The sequence below is a fragment of the Xiphophorus maculatus genome, chromosome 1 (genome assembly GCF_002775205.1).
Source record: "Xiphophorus maculatus strain JP 163 A chromosome 1, X_maculatus-5.0-male, whole genome shotgun sequence".
Classification (NCBI taxonomy): Eukaryota; Metazoa; Chordata; class Actinopteri; order Cyprinodontiformes; family Poeciliidae; genus Xiphophorus; species Xiphophorus maculatus.
In genome coordinates, this window is record NC_036443.1 from 19,079,142 (window position 1) to 19,098,877 (window position 19,736).

The 19,736-nt window shown below is 37.9% G+C and overlaps 1 protein-coding gene across 3 annotated transcripts in view; it reads left to right on the top strand.

Moving 5' to 3' along the window:
* LOC102220331 (sodium/potassium-transporting ATPase subunit beta-1-interacting protein 4-like) overlaps positions 1–19,736 on the top strand; it is a 50,850-nt gene that overhangs the window by 9,410 nt on the left and 21,704 nt on the right. For all 3 annotated transcript variants that reach the window (XM_023344305.1, XM_014469748.2, XM_014469747.2), the window contains exons 2-4: positions 8,958–9,095; positions 12,636–12,716; positions 18,201–18,401. In XM_023344305.1, coding sequence (XP_023200073.1) covers positions 8,958–9,095; positions 12,636–12,716; positions 18,201–18,401 — 420 coding nt within the window. The remainder of the gene's footprint in view (positions 1–8,957; positions 9,096–12,635; positions 12,717–18,200; positions 18,402–19,736) is intronic.

Consider the following 19,736-nt stretch of genomic DNA (forward strand, 5'->3'; position numbering starts at 1 on the left):
TTGCTGTACATTTTACTTAGGGCGTATCTTTATCTAAATATCAGCACTAACTAAGACTAATACCCCTGTCAGACTATTGTGTATGAGCCTTTTGTTTCAATAGAATTGAAAGCCATAATTCTGTCAGAATAATTCTCCAACATCGCCTTCCTAAGCGGGTAACACTGCAGCATAAGCAACATGCACAATCCTGTTAATCCTGTGAGAGATTTAACACATGGATGCCCTTACTCAAAACAACAAGCATTGCTAATTATTACTGCTGGGATACAGCCTATTGTCAAAACCTGAGCAGGGAGGTGTTGAGTCAGACTGAGAACAAGTTCAGGCTCAGGCTTTGAAACTGTAGCAATTAACTGACGCTTTCAGCTTGTGTTGTTACAATATTTAATTTTCCTTTAGGATATTTCTTTCATAATCTAAATTGAATAAGACTGAATTGATTTGAATTTCAAGTCACAGGTAATTTAAGACTGAATCTAATTAGGCAGAGAAACAAAACTTCTGCAGTTTAAGACTGAATCTAACACATGCAGCAGAAACTGATGACACAACCTCACCGTGCACTGACCAGCTACTTTATAAGATATACTGCTGTAGGATCTGTCTGGAGACCCTATCTTTATAGACAAAAATGGGCATCACAAATGTTTCTCAGATATTTGTGTTAATATGGAAATGATGCCATGAAGGGATGCTACAGATTTTTCAGCTGCCAATATGTGCTGTGTATTTCCTGCTCTGCTACATACCAATCATGCCCTTTTGAACTGAGGTCTAGTATCATGATGTGAACTGATTGTCATGTTCTGGAAACCAGTTTGTGATTTGAGCTTTGTGACATGGTGCGTTGTCCTGCTGAAAGTCAGGATGGGTACACTGTGGTGAAAAAGGGTTGGACACTCTCAGCAACAATACTCACTGTGCTCTTTGATTGATGCTTTGATTTTAACAGTCCAAAATGTGTCAGAAGATATGCCCCAAGCCATTACATATCCACGACGAGCCAGAACCATTGGTAGAATGGTACATGTATCCATACAATATTGTTTTAATGCTCAGTTTTAACAACCTTCAACTGGCTCTGCTTGAATTGAAACTTTTCGAATCAGGCAATGGTTTTCCAGTACTTTATTGTCCAATTATGGTGAACCTGTATGAATTTTAGCCTCAGTTTTCTGTTCCAAGTTGATAGAAGTGGCACCTGTATGGGCTTCTTCTGCTGCAGCCCATCCCCTTCAAGAAATCTGGGTTGTAAGAAGTTGGTATTTGGTCTATTGTTGCCTATGTATCATCTCAAATCAGTCTGTTCATAATTTTCTGACCTCTGACATCAACAAGGTCACTGCATTAGTTGTTCTTTTGGGCCACTCACTGTAAACCCAAGAGATGGTTGTGCGTCAAACTCCTAGTAGATCATCTACAGCTGTACCACATTCAAACACACTTAAATTCTGTTTCTTCTTCTTTTTCTGATGCTCCATTTGAACTAACTACTTCACACAGCCAAAATTCTAACTGTGACTGAAATTGATTTTTCAGCGATGCTGCATCACTCAGTTAAAGTTCACTAAAATTCCCCTTCTGTTAAAATGATCTAAAATGACCAAATCTATTAGCTTAAATCATAAACTTCAGGCTGCTTTACAGCACAAGTCAGGCAACACAAAGGTAAAAGGTAAAGGTAGTTAAAGCCCCGAGGGCGATTTACTTCAAAGTGTGTATTGTCTTCTGAGGCTGGATTCTTTTATGTTCCTATATTGGCAGAGATATAATACTAGCTTGTTACTAACAGGAGGAGTACTGGACAAATTTCATCCTAAAAACGTGCTGTTAAATTAATTCACTTTACTTTTATTGAAAATAACCCACCCCTGTTATTAAAGTGTTTTTAGTGTCAACATCTAAAGTGAGAGGTACTTAAAGGGAGTTGGTGATTTGTGTTTCACCGTGAAGACCATATTTCAAACAGAAAAGAAGAAAGTGGCTTATGAAAGCACCCTGCCTGTTAATCTCTGTGTCTCTCTGGTAGGCGAAGCGTCACCGAGGGCTATCCATCTATCCAGCTCACCATGTGTCCATTGAAAGCCGCACATACACGCACATACACCATAACACACAAACTGAGATTGACACCATTAGTCACACACTTTCATTGGGCCCAGGCAGTCACCGGGCCTAATAACTTTACCCTGGCAGGAGGTGAAAAATTAGATTCGAGAAAGTTTTAAAGAAGTGCCTTAGTGTCTTCTGGAGGAGAAAAAGCATAAAAATAGCCTTGCCAACGTAGGGGACATTTGAAAAGTGTCAGACACCAATGTGGCATATGACTGCAGCCTGTTTTTGTCTTCAGTGCAGGGCAGCTGCTTCCTAATGCCCTTTTTTAACTGTTTTAACCTGAACCTAAGGAGTGAAAGTACAGAGGCATATTACATATCTTCTGCTAAAGTTACCTTGTAGGTAATGGCAGTAATAGTCATAGGTGCTAAGTGGAGTGTTCAGTAATAAAGATGAAAGAAAGCATACAAAGTCACATAAATATAAAACCCAGTTAAAACCAGATTATTTATACATGAAACATTAGAATTAGCAGAGGGTGTGTTTTCTATTTAACATCAATGTAAACAGCGTAGCTCAGGGGTTTATACTGCATGTTTGTTATAAATACAAAATCTTTAGAATTTGATGAAAATCTTTTTCATGATGACTTCTTTTTTTTTTTTTTTTTCAAATTTAGAGTACCACCAAATCTTTTTTCTGCCTAAAATGTTGCAATTCTTTTTAAAGATGTGTTCAAAATGTTTAACTTTGTTTTAGCGGCAAAAATGTAAATCAGAATTTGTTTTTTTATGGATTAGTATACAAATTAAATTATGACCATGTACTTATAAAAATTGCATTTGTTCAAAGCTTTTTGACTCTAATACCTTACCTTAAGCATAGTATAATATAGAAGTTTATTAAAGCATGCGTAAGTTTTACCAAAATGTTGTAACTTGTTCAGGCTCAGTACTCAGAATGACAATCAGTATGTGTAAGAAAACTAATTTATTAATCACACATAGTGATTTTTGGAATTTTAATATTATGTAACAATAATGCATACTGCATTTTAATTCAGAAATATATTATAATGGCCATGGTGTGGCCTGATCAGTAATGGGGAAGACCGATGACTTCACAGTTGTCCAGTAAACAGTGACTAAGATCATCCACAGGGAGGGTAAGTCACAGCATTATTGATAAAGAAGCTGACTTTTCATAGTGTAATATTTCAAAGCGTATTACTGGAAAGTTTAAATGGAAGGAAAACATGCGGTAATGTGACAAACCACAAGCAATGACAGACTTAAATATTGTGAAGCAAATATTTAACTCTGGGGAAGATTCCAGAATGGGCTGTCTGGAGTCAGAGCTTCAAGAAAATTGAAGAATAATTTGTTAATATTTATTGTTGTCTAAGCAATGAATCCTGAACCCAGTTATTTTGCAACAGCCATGTGTTTATGTTATCTTATGGAGTCCTAGTAAATTTAGTCTTTTATTTGGAAATCACAGTCCCACCCTTCGCAACGTTGGTGTCTAAGGGTTAATGGTGGGGCTGTGATATGGTGGTTGTACAAATTAGTAGCGCAATAGTAGTGCAGTGACACACAGTGATTTGGGTAAGTAACTTTAATCTGATTACTGGATTTGAAATAGTAACGCGTTAGATTACTCGTTACTGAAAAAAGTGGTCTGACGTCAGTAACGCTTTACTTTGTAACTGGCTGCGATGTGGTGGTTGTACAAAATTCTGCAGGTTTTGTCCTTTTATTCTGCTTTCTTAGATCTCCTTTTTCACCGAAAATGTGCTCTTTTCACATGAAATCAAGGTTTCCAGTTTTTGCCAGCCAGAATGAGTTAATATTAACAACTTTATTAACTTAGATGTGAACCTTCGACCTTGTTCGCCTCCTCGGGGTGATTTTATCTTCCAAAATTCAGAAGCATTGATTGCTGAGGAAGCTTCACTAAAGAAGAATGTTCCTTTTCTCACGTAAAAGAAGGATTTTTTTTTTTAAAACTCAAGCAGTGGTGAGGAAAAGGATGAATCTGAGCATAACTGGCTTTTTTAAATGTACCATGGTGTGCATTTTTTAAAATCTTTATTCATTCAGTGACTAGAGGCAGTGCATAAATTACCAGTTGGAGGGAAAGGCGACCATGAAACGACTGTAATCATTTGGGAATTACAGATCATTTACCCTTGTGTTTTAGTTTTTCAGGCTTGGCCAGTTCGGGTAATCTGTTGAACGTAAACAAAATCAACTGTTTGTTAAAGCTAGAGAGGAAAAAAAAAGAGACCCTAAATAATTATCTGTCCTAAGAGCAGCCCCTCACATCTGTCTCGACTCCTCACTGACATACCCTCTATATCAGCGTCATACCCTTGAACAAGGAGGAAACCGAGTCATGCTGCCTGAAGTCACATAGGCAGGCACACGCTCACACTTCCTGATGACACAGCCAGTAACACGTTACCTGAGGACATTTCACAGAAGACTCCCAGAGAAAGAGAGGCACTGATGGGATTCATAATATCTGCGGGCTAAGGTGGAGAGGTGTGGAAATGAGAGGGGTCACCAGTCACAGGTGTCCTCTGAGGGAGCAATGCAGTCTCATTTACAACGTCTCCTACCTGTTGTGAACAAAGACTGCAATGTGCTTAGGTCTGATTGGAACCCAAGCTGGATTATTTATTTATTTTTTTTAGGATTTCAGCTGCTTATCTTACACGTGCATGTCTTAATTAGCTTTCCAAGTATGCAGATCAAGTGTTTTTTCCTCCTGTTTTCCTATTTTTCTCTCTTCCACTGGCTCTGATCCGCTCATCATTCTTACTTCCCTCTCTTCTTCTTCTCCTTCGTTTCATGTCAAAGAAGGCGGTGATGCCTGAAATGTTTTGGGGATTATGGTGAGAAAAACTGTCGACTCGAATTTCCGTTTCTGCTCTGCTTGCCACTTTATGCACACCTGAGTGTACGCGCCAGCTAATATAATCTGACAGAAAGAGCAGGATTGAGCTCTGTGATCCTAATCTGGCATCACGTGGCTCAAGAACTGAGTGAGTGATGGGTTTTGGGAGAGTTATAAATAGATTAAGAAAACAGCTAAAGTGAGAGCAGAGATGACGATGAATGTAGCGAAAGGGTGGAAGAGGCTTGTTGCATCCTGCTATACTCTTGCCCTGAGTATTTATCTTGGGAGTAGTCATTTATGTGGGCAGCTTGCTTCTCCACACAGACACACACTCAAACCCAAAATGCACAGAAAGGGATTCCGTCGCTCCATAGGGAGTGATTTGTGCTCGCCGGAGGTCGGTGGAAGGCTTTTACGGGCCGGTTATGTAGCCCGCGCTTTATTCCTGGAAGAGCATTGGTATCTTTTGATCAAATTCCGCCCCACTCTCCAGCAGTGTACTTCCCATGAATTGTGGACTAATTGTGCCGTATGGGTTTCGTGTGATTGTGCATGCCTGATTGTGTGTCTGGGTGGGCAGAAGCCCTTTTTTTTTTCTTTGATTGATTGTTGTCATCTCGGTGGATTATTGAGTTAGCTGCGTATGTGATGGGCTTACTGCAGCATGTCTTAGGGGAGACCACACAGGCTAACATTTCTTAGGCCTACACACATCTTTAATTCAATAGCTGGTGGAAATATTTCAGAGGAAGGAATAGATATGTGTGTGTTGAGTGCAGCATACACTGCAAGTTAAAAACAGAAATTAGGTCCATGTGATAGAATTTTAATGTTCAGATTTTCTCAAATTCTCTCAGGATCTACATACTTGAGGCATTTTATTGGCAAGAAACTCAATTTTAAGCATGTTATTTACATTTCCAAACAAGTTGAGATTGGGCCGTTCCACCAGATTAATGTTATCTTGCTTTATCAGTCAACCACACTTCCTGGAAGATTTTGTAGAGCTTGTTTGTTTTGGAGAGTGTCCTGGCATGGATCCTGCTTTAAATATAGCCGATAAATTTTCAGTAGTACTGAGGTCAGGGCCACTACTGAAGCTTTATGTTTTAACATTTCCAAACCCAGTTTTGACCTTTGTTTGGTGGAAGACAGTATTTCAGAATACTCTTAAATTGCTTTCATACGTAAGTCCTAATATCATGTTATGCTTTATCTTAAAACAACGAGTGGAATGACTTCACTTGAAAAGCTTTGCAGGGCATGCTGCTGAGAAGTATCTCCACAGCATGATGCTGCCACCACCATACGTCACAGTGGGCATAGCATTTTTTTTTCTGATGGCCCAAAAAACATACAGAACTTTCTTCCACATGACCATGGAGTCTCCCAGACATATTCCACATATTCCTTCTGTTTATTGATGATGTATTTAACTGAACTCCAGGGGATGTTTAGAGCCATAAAGATTTTTTATGTATTTATCCCCTGGCTTACATTTCTCAATAACCTTTTCTCTGATTTTCTTGGAGTGTTCTTCTGTTTTAATGGTGTAATTGGAGCCAGGAATGCTGAATAAGGTTATTGGTTATTCAGTGAATTGACCTTCCAGACACAGGTGTTGAATCTGCTAAACACTGATTTGTGATTTGAACGGGGTGAATATTTAGCAATCACTCATCCTATGTTAAATATTTTGTGATGAATATTTGAAATATTCCGTGATGAAACTCCAAACCCCGATGGTGAAATCTTTAAATTTTGAAACTGTTTTTGGATGATTTCTGTCAAGAGTCAGAGCGTGTTGCAAGACCAACCTAAGACAAATAAATAAGAATAAAATTGAATAAGAAATTATCATAGTTTTTCTTTTTAAGTATTTCTGGTAAACAATTTCCCCTAATAGTGGGGGAAACTGACCTAACATCCAAAGAAAATGATAATCCCCATACCTGGATCTCACCGTAGGCATGAGCTACTCCTGCCCATATGGTCGTACTCTGTGACATTCCGAAAGTGGAGATGACCTTTGTCGTTTAAGTTAGCTGTATTCTTTTGGAACCATAGTTTTCTTGTTTTCCCTCCCTTGTTTTTCCTTTTTTTCTGTCATTTTATCTTATGGTTTCTTGCAGAAGCAGCTATGCTTTATCTCAGTTTTACAGCAAAGGCATTCCTTCACTTTATTCAGCTAAATGCGCATTATGGCTCAATCACTTCATCCTCTGCTGCTTCACTCCCTACCTGTACAAATATTTTTTAATTATCACTCCGGATTCAATCATCTCCCTCCAATATCACTGCATTCGAATTGCTGTCACCTGCTCTGCTACATGAGGATGAGCAGGGAGTGCTGTGTGTGTGCGTGTTCAGTGGCGTGTGTTCCTTCTCGTATCAGCAGAGACGACATTTCTTTCCTCCCTCATCCATCTTCAAACGTTTGGCTGTAAGTGACATGTCAGGATGCGATGAAAGACACCGTTTCTTTGAGCACACTGGTGCACAAACAACAACACACACTCTCGGAACAAAATAGAATTGGATCGGAACAGGAATTTTAATTAAATGCTATATAACCCCTTTATGTATTTTCCCTAAATGGTATACTGATAGATTTTGTTTTTCTTATGTGTTTGATTTCTGTTGTACAAAATAATTTGCACTTAGATGTGGATTCAAATAAAAATGAATAAAGATGGGAAATTATCTTGTGCATGGCTAAGGAAAAAGTAACTTGCAGTTTTTTTTCTGATGGCAGAAACAAAAACTAAGCTAAAACAGGCAGCTCTGCAGCTATGAGTTCCACTGTGAACTTTTTCATTCTGCTATTGCTTGTGTGTAGAGCGTAAATGTGTACATGTTGTCTTTTTTTTTTTATAAAGGCCTGAAGTCGATGCAGGTTATTATGAACTTCATGTCCTATAAAGTTCCCAGAGTATTTCCATTGCTCGGAGCCATTGACAGAAAGGTTAGAAATGATGATCTCTTCTTTAGCTCAGACTTGCATCAATAAGTCTGTCGTTATTGGTTTTACAAAACTCCCCTTTGGCTGCTCCCATCATTGGGAGCTTAACAATTGGGCTGTTGTTGTTAAGTCTGTCTGAACAAGATTCTTGGTTTGTTCGGAGAAACACATAATTTCTTGAATTGACATTTAACAATGTTATGTGGAGAAATATTTATATATGCTCACTCACTCATTTTGACCAGTTGACACTTAATTTAATTTAATACCATAAACCAAATAGTTTTCAGCAATGCATCAAATTTTGTTGAACTCATTCAGTTTGGATTTTTTCCCTAAACTATAAAAAAGCAACAAGTAATTTCTGGTAGTACCTGACAGACATATTGTGAAGTGTCTATGGTTGACCAAATAAAGTGTATCAACTACTTATTCAATTCAGATTTATTTTTAGATTTTGAAGGACTTTATTTTTCTCTGAAGGGGAAATAACTCTTGACTGACAGTAAAACAAAATTGAGGCATAACCACTGAAAACAGTTGGACTGAAGAAGCAGACGCAGCAAAAGACATCAAAACATAGACATAGACAACCTCATTTGAATTAAAACCATTACAAACGTCAAATAATAGAATAGAATAGAATTAGAATTCAACTTTATTGTCATTGCACTGTCACAAGTACAAGCAACGAGATGTAGTAATGTAATAATGCTTTATTCTTTCAAAGTGTGAACTGAACATTTTGCATAATGATTGCAGTAATTGTTTGTGGAATGAAGAAACATTTATACCTTTGAGTTTTGGCATCTCCATCCTCAAGAAACAATTTATTTTTTAAAAGTGTTGACAAATTTTTTTGTATCTTGTCTGGCACGTACGGTGTACACTTTAGGACATCCTTAGGAAACACCCTCAAACATTAGAACAAACGGCCTCGGATGTCAGACCATAAACAAAACAAAAAATCATAGGCCATCATATATATGTATACATATATTATCTAATAATCTTATGTCTTTGTTTTCTTCAGGTGCTGGCCTTGGAGAGACAGGTGTTTGACTTCCTTGGTTACCAATGGGCTCCCATTCTTGCAAACTTTTTCCATATCATCATTGTAATCTTGGGCCTCTTTGGAACCATCCAGTACCGGCCACGATACATTGTTGTGGTGAGTAAAGCAAACTGGAACCCTACAGTGCCTAATAAAAGAAGTTTACCATTTTAATCTTTCAAATCACTCCTGATTAATAAAATAAATGGCCAATAAACCTCTTAATTTCAAAGTAAAGACAGATTGCTAAATATTCACCCCGTTGAAATCGGTGTGCAGCAGATTCAACACCTGTGTCTGGAAGGTCAATTCACTGGTTATTCAGTGAATTAACCTTATTCAGTATTCCTGGCTCCAATTACACCATTAAAACAGAAGAACACTCCAAGAAAATCAGAGAAAAGGTTATTGAGAAATGTAAGCCAGGGGATAAATACATAAAAATCTTTATGGTTCTAAACATTCCCTGGAGTTCAGTTAAATACATCATCAATAAACAGAAGGAATATGTGGAATATGTCTGGGAGACTCCATGGTCAAGTGGAAGAAAGTTCTGTATGTACTGTGACGTACGGTGGTGGCAGCATCATGCTGTGGAGATACTTCTCAGCAGCATGCCCTGCAAAGCTTTTCAAGTTAGGAAGCAAAATCAAAGCAGTAAAAATGTAGAATTACTGGGGAACATTTTGTTTTCATGTACAAGAGAATTACGCCTTCAGAGAACATTTATTTTTGACATAAAACATCCAACTAAAGTTACACAGGAATGGATTTAAGACATCAAGGTGGATGTTTTGTAGTGGCCTATTCTAAGCCCAGATATCAATCTGACAGGAAATTTGTGGCAGGAGTTAAAAAGGGGTGTTTAGAGCCAATCCCCACGCAGTCTAACGGAGCTTGAACAGTTTTGGCAAAGAAAGAATGGAGTCAAGCTGCAGTGTTCGGATATGCAGGCCTGACTGAGACCTGTCCACATGGAGTCCATGCTGTGTTACAGCCATATATCCCTCTGCTAAATACTGACTTGAAGAGTGTGGATATTTTGCAATCACATATTCTATATTAAATATTTTTATTTATTTTGTAGAAATCAGTTTTCACGTTATGACGTTAAAGGTTTTAGTTTTGTAACTATTTTTGTCATAAAAGCCAATTTGAAAGAAAAATCTTGATCGATTTGTAAAAGCGACAAAAAAAGATTAATAATCAAAAAGGGGTGAATGTTGTTTTTTTTATGGTCTGTACATTTATTGGCTTCTTTACATGTAGCTAGATGTTAATTCAGTTATATTGACATGATTGCATCATGCAGATTTGTCATCTAAGGATTTATGCCAATTAGATTTAAATTTGGGAAATTTGGAGGCCATGACACTCACTCATGTTCAAGAAACCAATCTGTGACTAACTATGATATGGAACAGAACATTGTTATACTGTGGTCATGAAGGGATGAACATGCTGAGCAGCAATACTCGCTGTGGCATTTAAATAATGGTTAGCTGGTAGGGAGCTCAAAGTGTGCCAAGAAATATTCCCCACCTCATTACACAACCACCAGCCTGACTTGATAATACAAGGCAGAATAGAATAATATCGGGGTCTTCATGTTGTTTATGCCAAATTTTGCTGTTACCATTTGAATGTTGCAGTTGAAATCAAGGAAACAGGCAACATTTTTTCCAAACTGTTTTCATGATCTTGTCCGAAAGGGAGGCTCAGTTTCCTGTTTTTTGCCGACAGGAGTGGCACCCGGTTGTTGATGTCAGCTCTCTGACACCAACAAGGCATTTTCCTCTATACAACTGCCACTTCCTGGACATTATCTCTTTTTCTGACCACAATGTAAACCTTTGAAATGGTCAAGTTCAGTAGATCAACTGTTCCTGAAGTACTAGTTCAGTTTGGCATCAACAATCGTGTCAGAATGTTGTCTTCCACATTTTGAGGCTCAACTTGAATTTCAGCAAGTCATATTCATCATGTCGCGATTCCTTAATAAAAGAAGCCGCTGCCTTTGTAATCGGCTTTTTCAATATTTGTGTTTAAACAGCAGTTGAACAAGTGCACATAACAAGTGGCCTGAGTGTTTTCCTGATGTTTTTTATTCATGTTTTTCCTTGTGTTTTTCAAACAGTGCTGCGTTAGTACTAAGCTCTCAGTCTGTGTGCACAGAGTTCTGTAGGTTTTGTCACTTTCCTGTGAAACTGCAGACTGTGGTGAAATGTTTTGTGGATTGTGAAATGCTATTAAATGACTGTAATCCCCTGGTAGTTTGGGCTAATTAAAGCAGGCGAAACCTTGGTTGGGGGACTCAGGAGTTAATCTGATTTAAACTTTGCTTTGAGTTCCTAATCAGAAAAGGTCATTCTTAAAAGAAAAAAGGCACGAGTGTTTAGGATATACTGTGAATTATTAGGAAAGAGCTTTTACATGCATCAGCTTTTATTTGACACTTTTCTATTTATAATAGGCATTAAACGCATATTTTGAGCACAGATGGCGATTCTAATAACAGGAAAATATTGGAACAAGGGAGAGGAGAGTAAATAAAGAGAGGCAGGAAAGATAAAGAAGCGTACAGTGAAGCTGCACCGGATAAACTGCAGAATCAGAGGAAGCATGAGGTGAAAGGAGGAGCGGAAGGAGGGAAAGTCGAAGCTATTCTCTCATGTCAAGTGGAAAATGGGAGAACTTGAGCTAAGGGGCTTTGTGAATCAACACGCATGTTTTTATGGTGCTGCAGCTTTGTCCTTTGCTCTCACTTTGACACTTTAAGTACATATTTCATCATGAGTCAGAGGATTTCACAACCTTCCCTCTGACGACTCTGTCAGTGAATACCACCCAGTACCACTCTGTATCTGTCAGCACTTGGCTGTCTGACTGTACAATTTTCTAAATGGTTGAGTCGTGAACTTCAGTTGGCCTCAGCAGTTTAAAAAGCCACAACTCCCACAGGATTGACACAGAATGGCTAAACTTACTGGCAACATCAGAAAAGTCAGGTCATGTACAGTATATGTAAATGGCAGGTTTCTGTCTGTATACATTAGGTCCCAAATGTGCACAGGTGCCTCTGAAAAACTGTTCTTTTTGTGATGTCAAAAAATAGAACCATAATAAATTATTTTGAAACATTTTCTGCCTTTGATTAGACATATATCCTTTTAAGTTGAACTGGAAAATAAACCAATATGAGAAGACATGTGAAGAAAGATAGAATAATCTGCTTTTAAAAGTGTTAACTCCATTAAATTAAAACAAATGTATATTTTTTATTTAATTTGAGCATTCAGTCTTATGGGGGGTTTACAACCAACATGAACTGTACATCCGATCAACTTGAAATAAGGTATTTTAATCTCTGCTGCTACAGATGTCTACTCTTTGATTTTATCACTACATCACACTTTTTTTGTATTTCACTTGTGTAGAAAGTTTTTAAATGACTTATTGTGGTCTCATTTTTTTATAATCATGATTTTGATAGAGATTTAACTATATAACATGTTGCTTTGGATGGATTCTCTCCTCCACCTTTTGTTGTTAAGAACCTAATTGATTCAACATGTCATTTTGGTTTAGGTTCACTTAGTTTCTGTCTATTGCTTCTGCTAAATGTGCTGTCAACTAATTGTTGCGTCTCTTCTGCAGTACACTGTTTGGGCCGCACTTTGGGTAGCCTGGAACGTCTTCATTATCTGCTTTTATCTGGACGTTGGAGGTCTGTCAAAGGTGAGATTTCTAACATTTCTGTAAGGCTTTTATCTCATCATATTAGGTCATGAATAGGTCCTCTTGGTGCAATCTGTACTGTGCGTCTGTTTCCTTGACATCATGACTGCAAGCTCAGTGAGTGGGGATGAGGGGCGGTGGGGTTAGCATGATGTATCTCGCTATTTTGAAGAGCTTTGACTAAAGCTTTTAGGCCTCAGTCTTACACAAATTCTGATATTTCCGAACTGAAATTCTGATCTGCTGAAAAAGAAACGCATTTAAACATTAATGAACGATTTCATTAATGATTTCACAACTTTGCAAATCACTTTGAAAAACCACAACTTATTATTTAATTTTTGCTTGTTATTAACCAGCATTAAATAATAATTCCTACAGACAATGTCTTAAGCTTTACAAATCATCTGTTATTCTTAAGAAACAAATTCTTGACTGTGCAAAAACCACACCCTCAATTTAGCTTTCAGCAGAGACTTTTTAAACCTCTGACTTTGCTTAAAATTAAGCAAAGTGATCTAGGTCATCATATCACCACAACTTTGCAGTCAGAATGTGTTTAAAAGATAAGTGCAAATATCTTTTTAAGAATCAGATTAAGTAAGCACACCTTCCTGAAAGTTTTATCAAGCCTTAAACTACAAAGTTTCTAATAAAAATATATCCACTGATGGTTGTTACTATGAACAGCTTCTGCAAGAGGCTTGGAGACGAGGATTAAACAACATTGCTGTCGAAGGAGAAGTCCCTGTGAATTTACTTTTAAGTAAGGAAAAAAGCCAAAGTAACAGGATTTTTTTTCTTGGAAAATACTCAGAATAACCCTGACTTTATGACACAGTAGTTATTTGTTTGATTGCTTCAAGGCAAAAATAAAGTTTCACTTCCAAAAACAAGCTGAGATATAATTCAGATTTATTCTCACTGAATATAAGCCGTAGTTATAATTAAATATGATTCTCTGCCACAGAGTTTTTTTAGCTTCCATTATGCCTGAAGGAATGACCATGAGTATAAGTGCAGTCAAAGCAAACACAATTATATGCAGTGTACAGCATAATGAAAGTGTGACACCAGTAAGTCTTAGGAATCCAAACAGTAGACAATAAATTACTCTGGAAATTATGGAGCAGCCAGAAATGAAATATCTCTGCTTCTTTTATGTTTTCTGGTGTGTTTTGTTCCAGATTGGAGGGTGGGATACATATACCCCCTACTAGATTTATAATGGAGGAACATTTAACTAGAAACAAATATCCTGCCTCCAAAGCTCTGTTAACACACTGTTAATTGCACATACAATGCAAAAGTATTTTGACCTTTTTGTCCTGTTAAAACTACAAACTTAAATCTGTTTAATTTTTTTGTTTTTGTTAAAGACAGACACAATATTTTTATACATAAAAATAAACTGAAACATATGACATGCATCTAGAGCTACAATGAAACGGTTTATATCAAAACTTATGTGTTTGAATTGCCTAGTCAAAGTCCTGACATAAATCCACTTGAGAATCTGTGGCAAGACTTGAAAACTTATCTCTACAGATAAACTCAAAATAACTAAACTTGGATGATTTAGATAATAAGATGTGGGCCTCCACATGTGCTCAGCTGGTGGATATATAACTCAAAAGACGTGCAGCAGAAGTTGTGGCAAATGATGATTCTACAAAGTATTGATTCAAGGGGTAGGAATTGGCCTATTAAATTAAGTTTCAATAAAAAGCATTAAATATTTAGTTTTATTGTGAGTAAATGTGTAAAACGTTAAGGGAGCATAAATACTTTTGATGAGCAAAATACTGCATACTCAGATATAGGCAAGTGGCTAATTTTATTCGGTTTCCCTCCTTCTTTTTTTCCTTAGTCATTCTGTTCACTACTCCTCTCCTGTCCTTCACACTGATGAGTATCTCACCCAACAACCTGCTGACCACTGAGAATAATAAATTCATGTTGGCAACATTCATCTGACACCTGCTCAGACAGCCAAAATGAGTTTCAGAAACACCTTCCCGGGTTACGTGGAGTTTATCATTGCGTGATGATCCTTGGCTTCATCGAGTGTGTCTGTCTGTCTTTCTCCACTCATATCTATGGGTGTGTGTGTATGTGTGTGTTCCTACTAGAATAATGATGCTTGTAGGGGCCAGCTGCTTGGGGCCGAGACTGAGCATTAACCCGACAGATGGAGCCAGCTTGGGCTCAGAGCTCTGCATATGGTGGCCAGGAGGAAAGCTGGCTAATGAAGTGCACCACCACGCAAACACACACACACACACGCACACACACACACACGCCAGCACACAGCCCATCCGCGTAGAAAAATCAAACTCGACACTTGACAGTCCTTAGGAGAGGATCCCCCAACACATTATATCACAAAACAAGTGAGCTAATTCTTTCTGGATCACCTTGACTGATGTTGACAGTAGAGACCAGAGGCAGTGTATGTACCTGTGTGTGTGTGTGAGCTTTGTGTGCTGGCCTGGCCTGCAGAGTTGGGGGACAGGTTGTCACAGAGTCATATGCCACATTCGCTGTCACCTCCTATTGATCTCTTATACCTTCCCCCACAGTGCAAGACAAATAGAGCCTTGCTGCTCCACACACACCTTTGATTTAAACAGGCTCCATCCATCGACCTCTTGTATTCATTGTCTATAAAACTAATTTGACCGCAGCCGTCACTACTGTTTTTTTATACTGATTCTTGGAAAAGGATGCTTAACCTTACTGCTTGTTTTCATAATGGTATATATTCCAAAAACTCTGCATAAAAATAATCTGTATAATTCTTTTTTCTTTCTTTTTCTTCTCTAAAGAGAAAAAATGTGGATGCATTTAGCTAAGCACCCAGTTCTCTCATTTTCTTCTGTATTTTAGATAGTTTGTTGTTTACAACTTTAGTTATAGAGCCTACTTATAATACTGTTAAGCTAAGTATAAAATAACCCAGTATATTGCATACAAGTATGATACAATGATGCACATTAGACATACTCTGATCAATAGTTTTGTGTCACATTTCTAGTTTTTGTAAGGCTATAACCTGCTTATATTAAATTTAGGCGCTTCCTAATTCTCCATAGGAACGGGTACAAATGTCATTAGATTTAGTCTGAAACAACCTCCGGCTTCACTCGCCCTTTTTTAGGAACAGCATAGTTAAGTAAGTTATTTATGAAATGTAATTACATTTGAAGCTGTAGGCAGAATCAGATGAGACTTTAACATCCATTTAGGTCCACAGGTGGTTTCTTCACCCTGCAATGAAACAGAACTCGATTTATTATATCTTTACACCAAACAGCTTTGTAAATATAATTCCTTGTCATTAGATGTTTAGAGTTGGAAACAAATATTTAAGTGGTGATATCTTTAGCAACTTCTTGAAATATGAATGAATTTAAAATAATTAGTTTACCAGACTCACCTTGAGTCTATGATATTGAAGAATTGATTTGCGCTTGTGGGCGGAGGCGAGTACTGCCACTCCTGGCAGTGAGTTGCCAAAACCCTTCTCAATATCGACTGCTGATGCACTGCAGTCATGAGTGTACCTTCCATAGAGATGATTTCCCAGCCTCACAGTATCAATCAATGATATCTGTCAAGTCATTAGGCCTCTCTGGGCTACTCTGACCTTAAGTCGTCCTTGTAGATTGTGACGGAGAGACAAATGACCAAAGGGCAAAAGGAAGAAAGTAAAAGACAAAGAATGATGATAGGTCATTAACAGAAAGAGGAGAATATGTGGTATCACACTTGACAAATGTTAGATTTCATTTTTTAACTTCTTGCTCAGAGCCATTTTTGAAAGTTGTTTCAACCTTTATCATTTAGTATACTGTTGATGCCTATTTGTGGGCCAATAGGAATCAGGGGTGATTCTTGACAGACCTCTGTTCTTTTAATAATGCATGTCTTGTCACTGAGGAGCAGATGTGGGTTTAGATTGCTGTATTGGGATATTGATCAGCATCAGTTTCTGACGGTCTGTGCACATGGGCTCATGTGGCTGCTTCAAAATGAATCTCACCATTGCGTACAAGGGGAACTAATATAATAAAAAAGCTGGCCCTAATACTTGTATCACATTTGTGTCGTAGCCACATTACTTATTAAACCTCAATCGTACACAACTGGTCTGTTCAGATCATGTCATATCCCATTAATGTTATTAACCATATACAGTATATTAACTATTTATATTTTTAATTACTTGTCACAGTTACTTGTCTAACTGTGCTGCTCTTTTTTTATTTCTCTTTTTGGGGCAAAGGATTTTGCCCCAAAAGTAGTTCTAAGTAGTTCTCTATTCACGTTAAGAGCTGTGGTTCTCACATTAATGGCACCCTTTGGGGTGCCTGCTCCTTCAGCCATCCCGTCTACCCATTAAAATACATGAAATTATTTGACATTCTGAAGTGGGATGCATTGCGGTCTCACAGAAAGTAACCCACAGTCCACACAGGGATCTCTGTTCCCTACTAGTTGTACATGCATAAACACAAGTGAAAGCTTGCTCAGGTCACAACTGATAGATATTTTGTATTTTATTATATGGATAATTGGGTTCTCCTATGCCACCCTGGGCAACAGCACATATTGGGCCGTATCAATAACCACCGCTAGCTACCTCTCATTCAATAAGGAATGAATATAAGTTCAATTCATGGGCCTTTATTATATTCTAATGTCACAATACCCTATAGTAGACTTTTGGTGTAAAGACAATGAAGAGTTTACACCACTGTGTGTATATTTCATTTTTCATGCAGAGAATTTGAAATATAATGGCCTAACAATTATTAGATCCAAACAATCCTTTGCTGTTTTGTTATCATGCACCATGATACTGCAGCTTAATAAATTGTGCAGCTCTGCTCCTGGCTAAGCTTTCCTTGTTACAGCGTAGGTATACAAATCAGTGGCAGAAGTGCAAAGTATAATGAGACGATGGTGGCAACGGTGGTAGGAGTTTGCCCTGCAATTGGCGAGTTGCTGGTTTGATCCCCACTCCACCCATCTTTGCTGTTGTGTCCTTGGGAATCTTAGTGTATGTAACGTTATAAATTTGTAGAAAGTACTAAAATAATTTTGTTTTTTTCTTCCATTTAGCAAATTGAAATATTAGCTATCCTAACCGAACTAATACAGAAAAACTTTAGTCTGAATTAATGTCCGACAGAGAAAACAAAAGTTTATGACGTGTATGTAAATAACTGAAATCTGCCGTGTATGTCAAGGCAATTAGGACCTTGAATGTCAACTGATAAATTAAATAAAGTGTAATAATTAGGTAAATATATGCAATTGCTTAGACTTGTCTTGCATGATCACAACATTTTTTAATGGTCATACACTTAACATCCCTTCATGAACAACTTGGCCTGCATTCTAGATAAAGATGATGTGAATATGCCTCATAAATAATAGAAACCACACAAAAAGGTTAATGTGTTTCTTTTCTTCTAGGAGAGCGATCTGCTGACATTTAACATATCAGCTCATCACTCCTGGTGGAGCGAGCACGGTCCCGGCTGTGTGAGGAGAGAGATGCCACAGGCCCCCGGAGTCCGCACCACAGAGAGCCACTCCTACATCTCTGTCATGGGCTGCTTCATGGACTACCAGTACATCGAGGTCATGCATAGCAGCGTGCAGATCTTTGTTGCTGTGAGTACCGTAGCCCTACAGAACAGCACAAACACTCATGGGAGTACACCAAGGACATGGCTCCGTGTTATTGGATTGTGTCACATGCAGATGGATTTATGAGCATAAAAGGTGAACATAATAGAAAGGGTGGGGATGATTTTCCAACAAGTTCTTTGGAAAGGACACAAACCTTTAAAACTTCTCTGGTCAGAGCACCAGCCTTCCTTCCTGTGCTCTGGTCAGTAAATGGGAAAGTAAGCAGTTGTTATGTCTGGCTCACGCTCAGACCTGCCAACAGCTAGCAGGTTTTTACCAACAATGGAAAGGCTGTTATTGTCCTCGATTTACATCCCACTGTCAATACAACAGAAGCTCTCATCCTGCCAACATTTTTATCTGCACACACCCATGTGCATGTATGTACAATTAGACCCATCCTTTTGGTGCCAAAGCACTTTCAGTTAGCAGAACTCAGATTGCTTTAGTTTTAGAGACAGAGATGTAAATGTATCTGCCATATAACTGCACAAGATGGCAAAAAAAAAAAAAAAATCAGCTGGTTTTGGTGTGAAGTTGGTTTTTACTCTTCCCAGGCAATCTTGGTATAATTTAAGCTTTAGAGAGCACTGGGAAGGTCTACTGGGAGAGGCACCAAATAATAAAAATCACTGAATTGTATCCTTTATTCCATCTTCCCTATGAAGAAAAAGCTTCATTAACTGTTTAGCTTCCTGGCTTTGAACTTGTTTGTTCCCACTCTTGGACTAAAAGCTTTGCTTCTGAGGGGATGGCTGCACCATTTAGCTGGTGACTCACAGGTTATTGTTGAGCCAAGCAATCACTTCAAACTTGAGGAGGGTTCATACTGGGAAGAGCAGGCAAATTGAGACCGTAGTCCTTCAGTGTGTAGTGTTATTTTTCTGGTTTGCCAATTTCCTAAACAAGTCAAATATAAAGTATATTTAATATGTTAAATTAATCATTAAGGTTTTAGTTTGTCTTTTTTTCGTCAGACTGAAAAACAAATAATACATTCTGTTTGTTCTCAGAAATCAGATTTCTCAGTTTCCACTATGTGAATTCTAAACTATATTGTTGTTAAGTGATTTTGCTTATAGCAGTTAGCATCACAACAATTAGGAAAGCTCAATAATGGATTTAGCTCAACTGATGAATGTGACATCATTCCCAAATCCAAGTTACAACGCCTACAACAAATCAAACGCTCCGATAAATCACCAGCAGATTGTCAGACAAAAGAAGTCTGCTATCTTTACGACTGAATAGCTGGGAAATTGATTGTAAATTGATATCCTTTATAGATCCATGGCAGCATGACGTAACAAGCCCCTG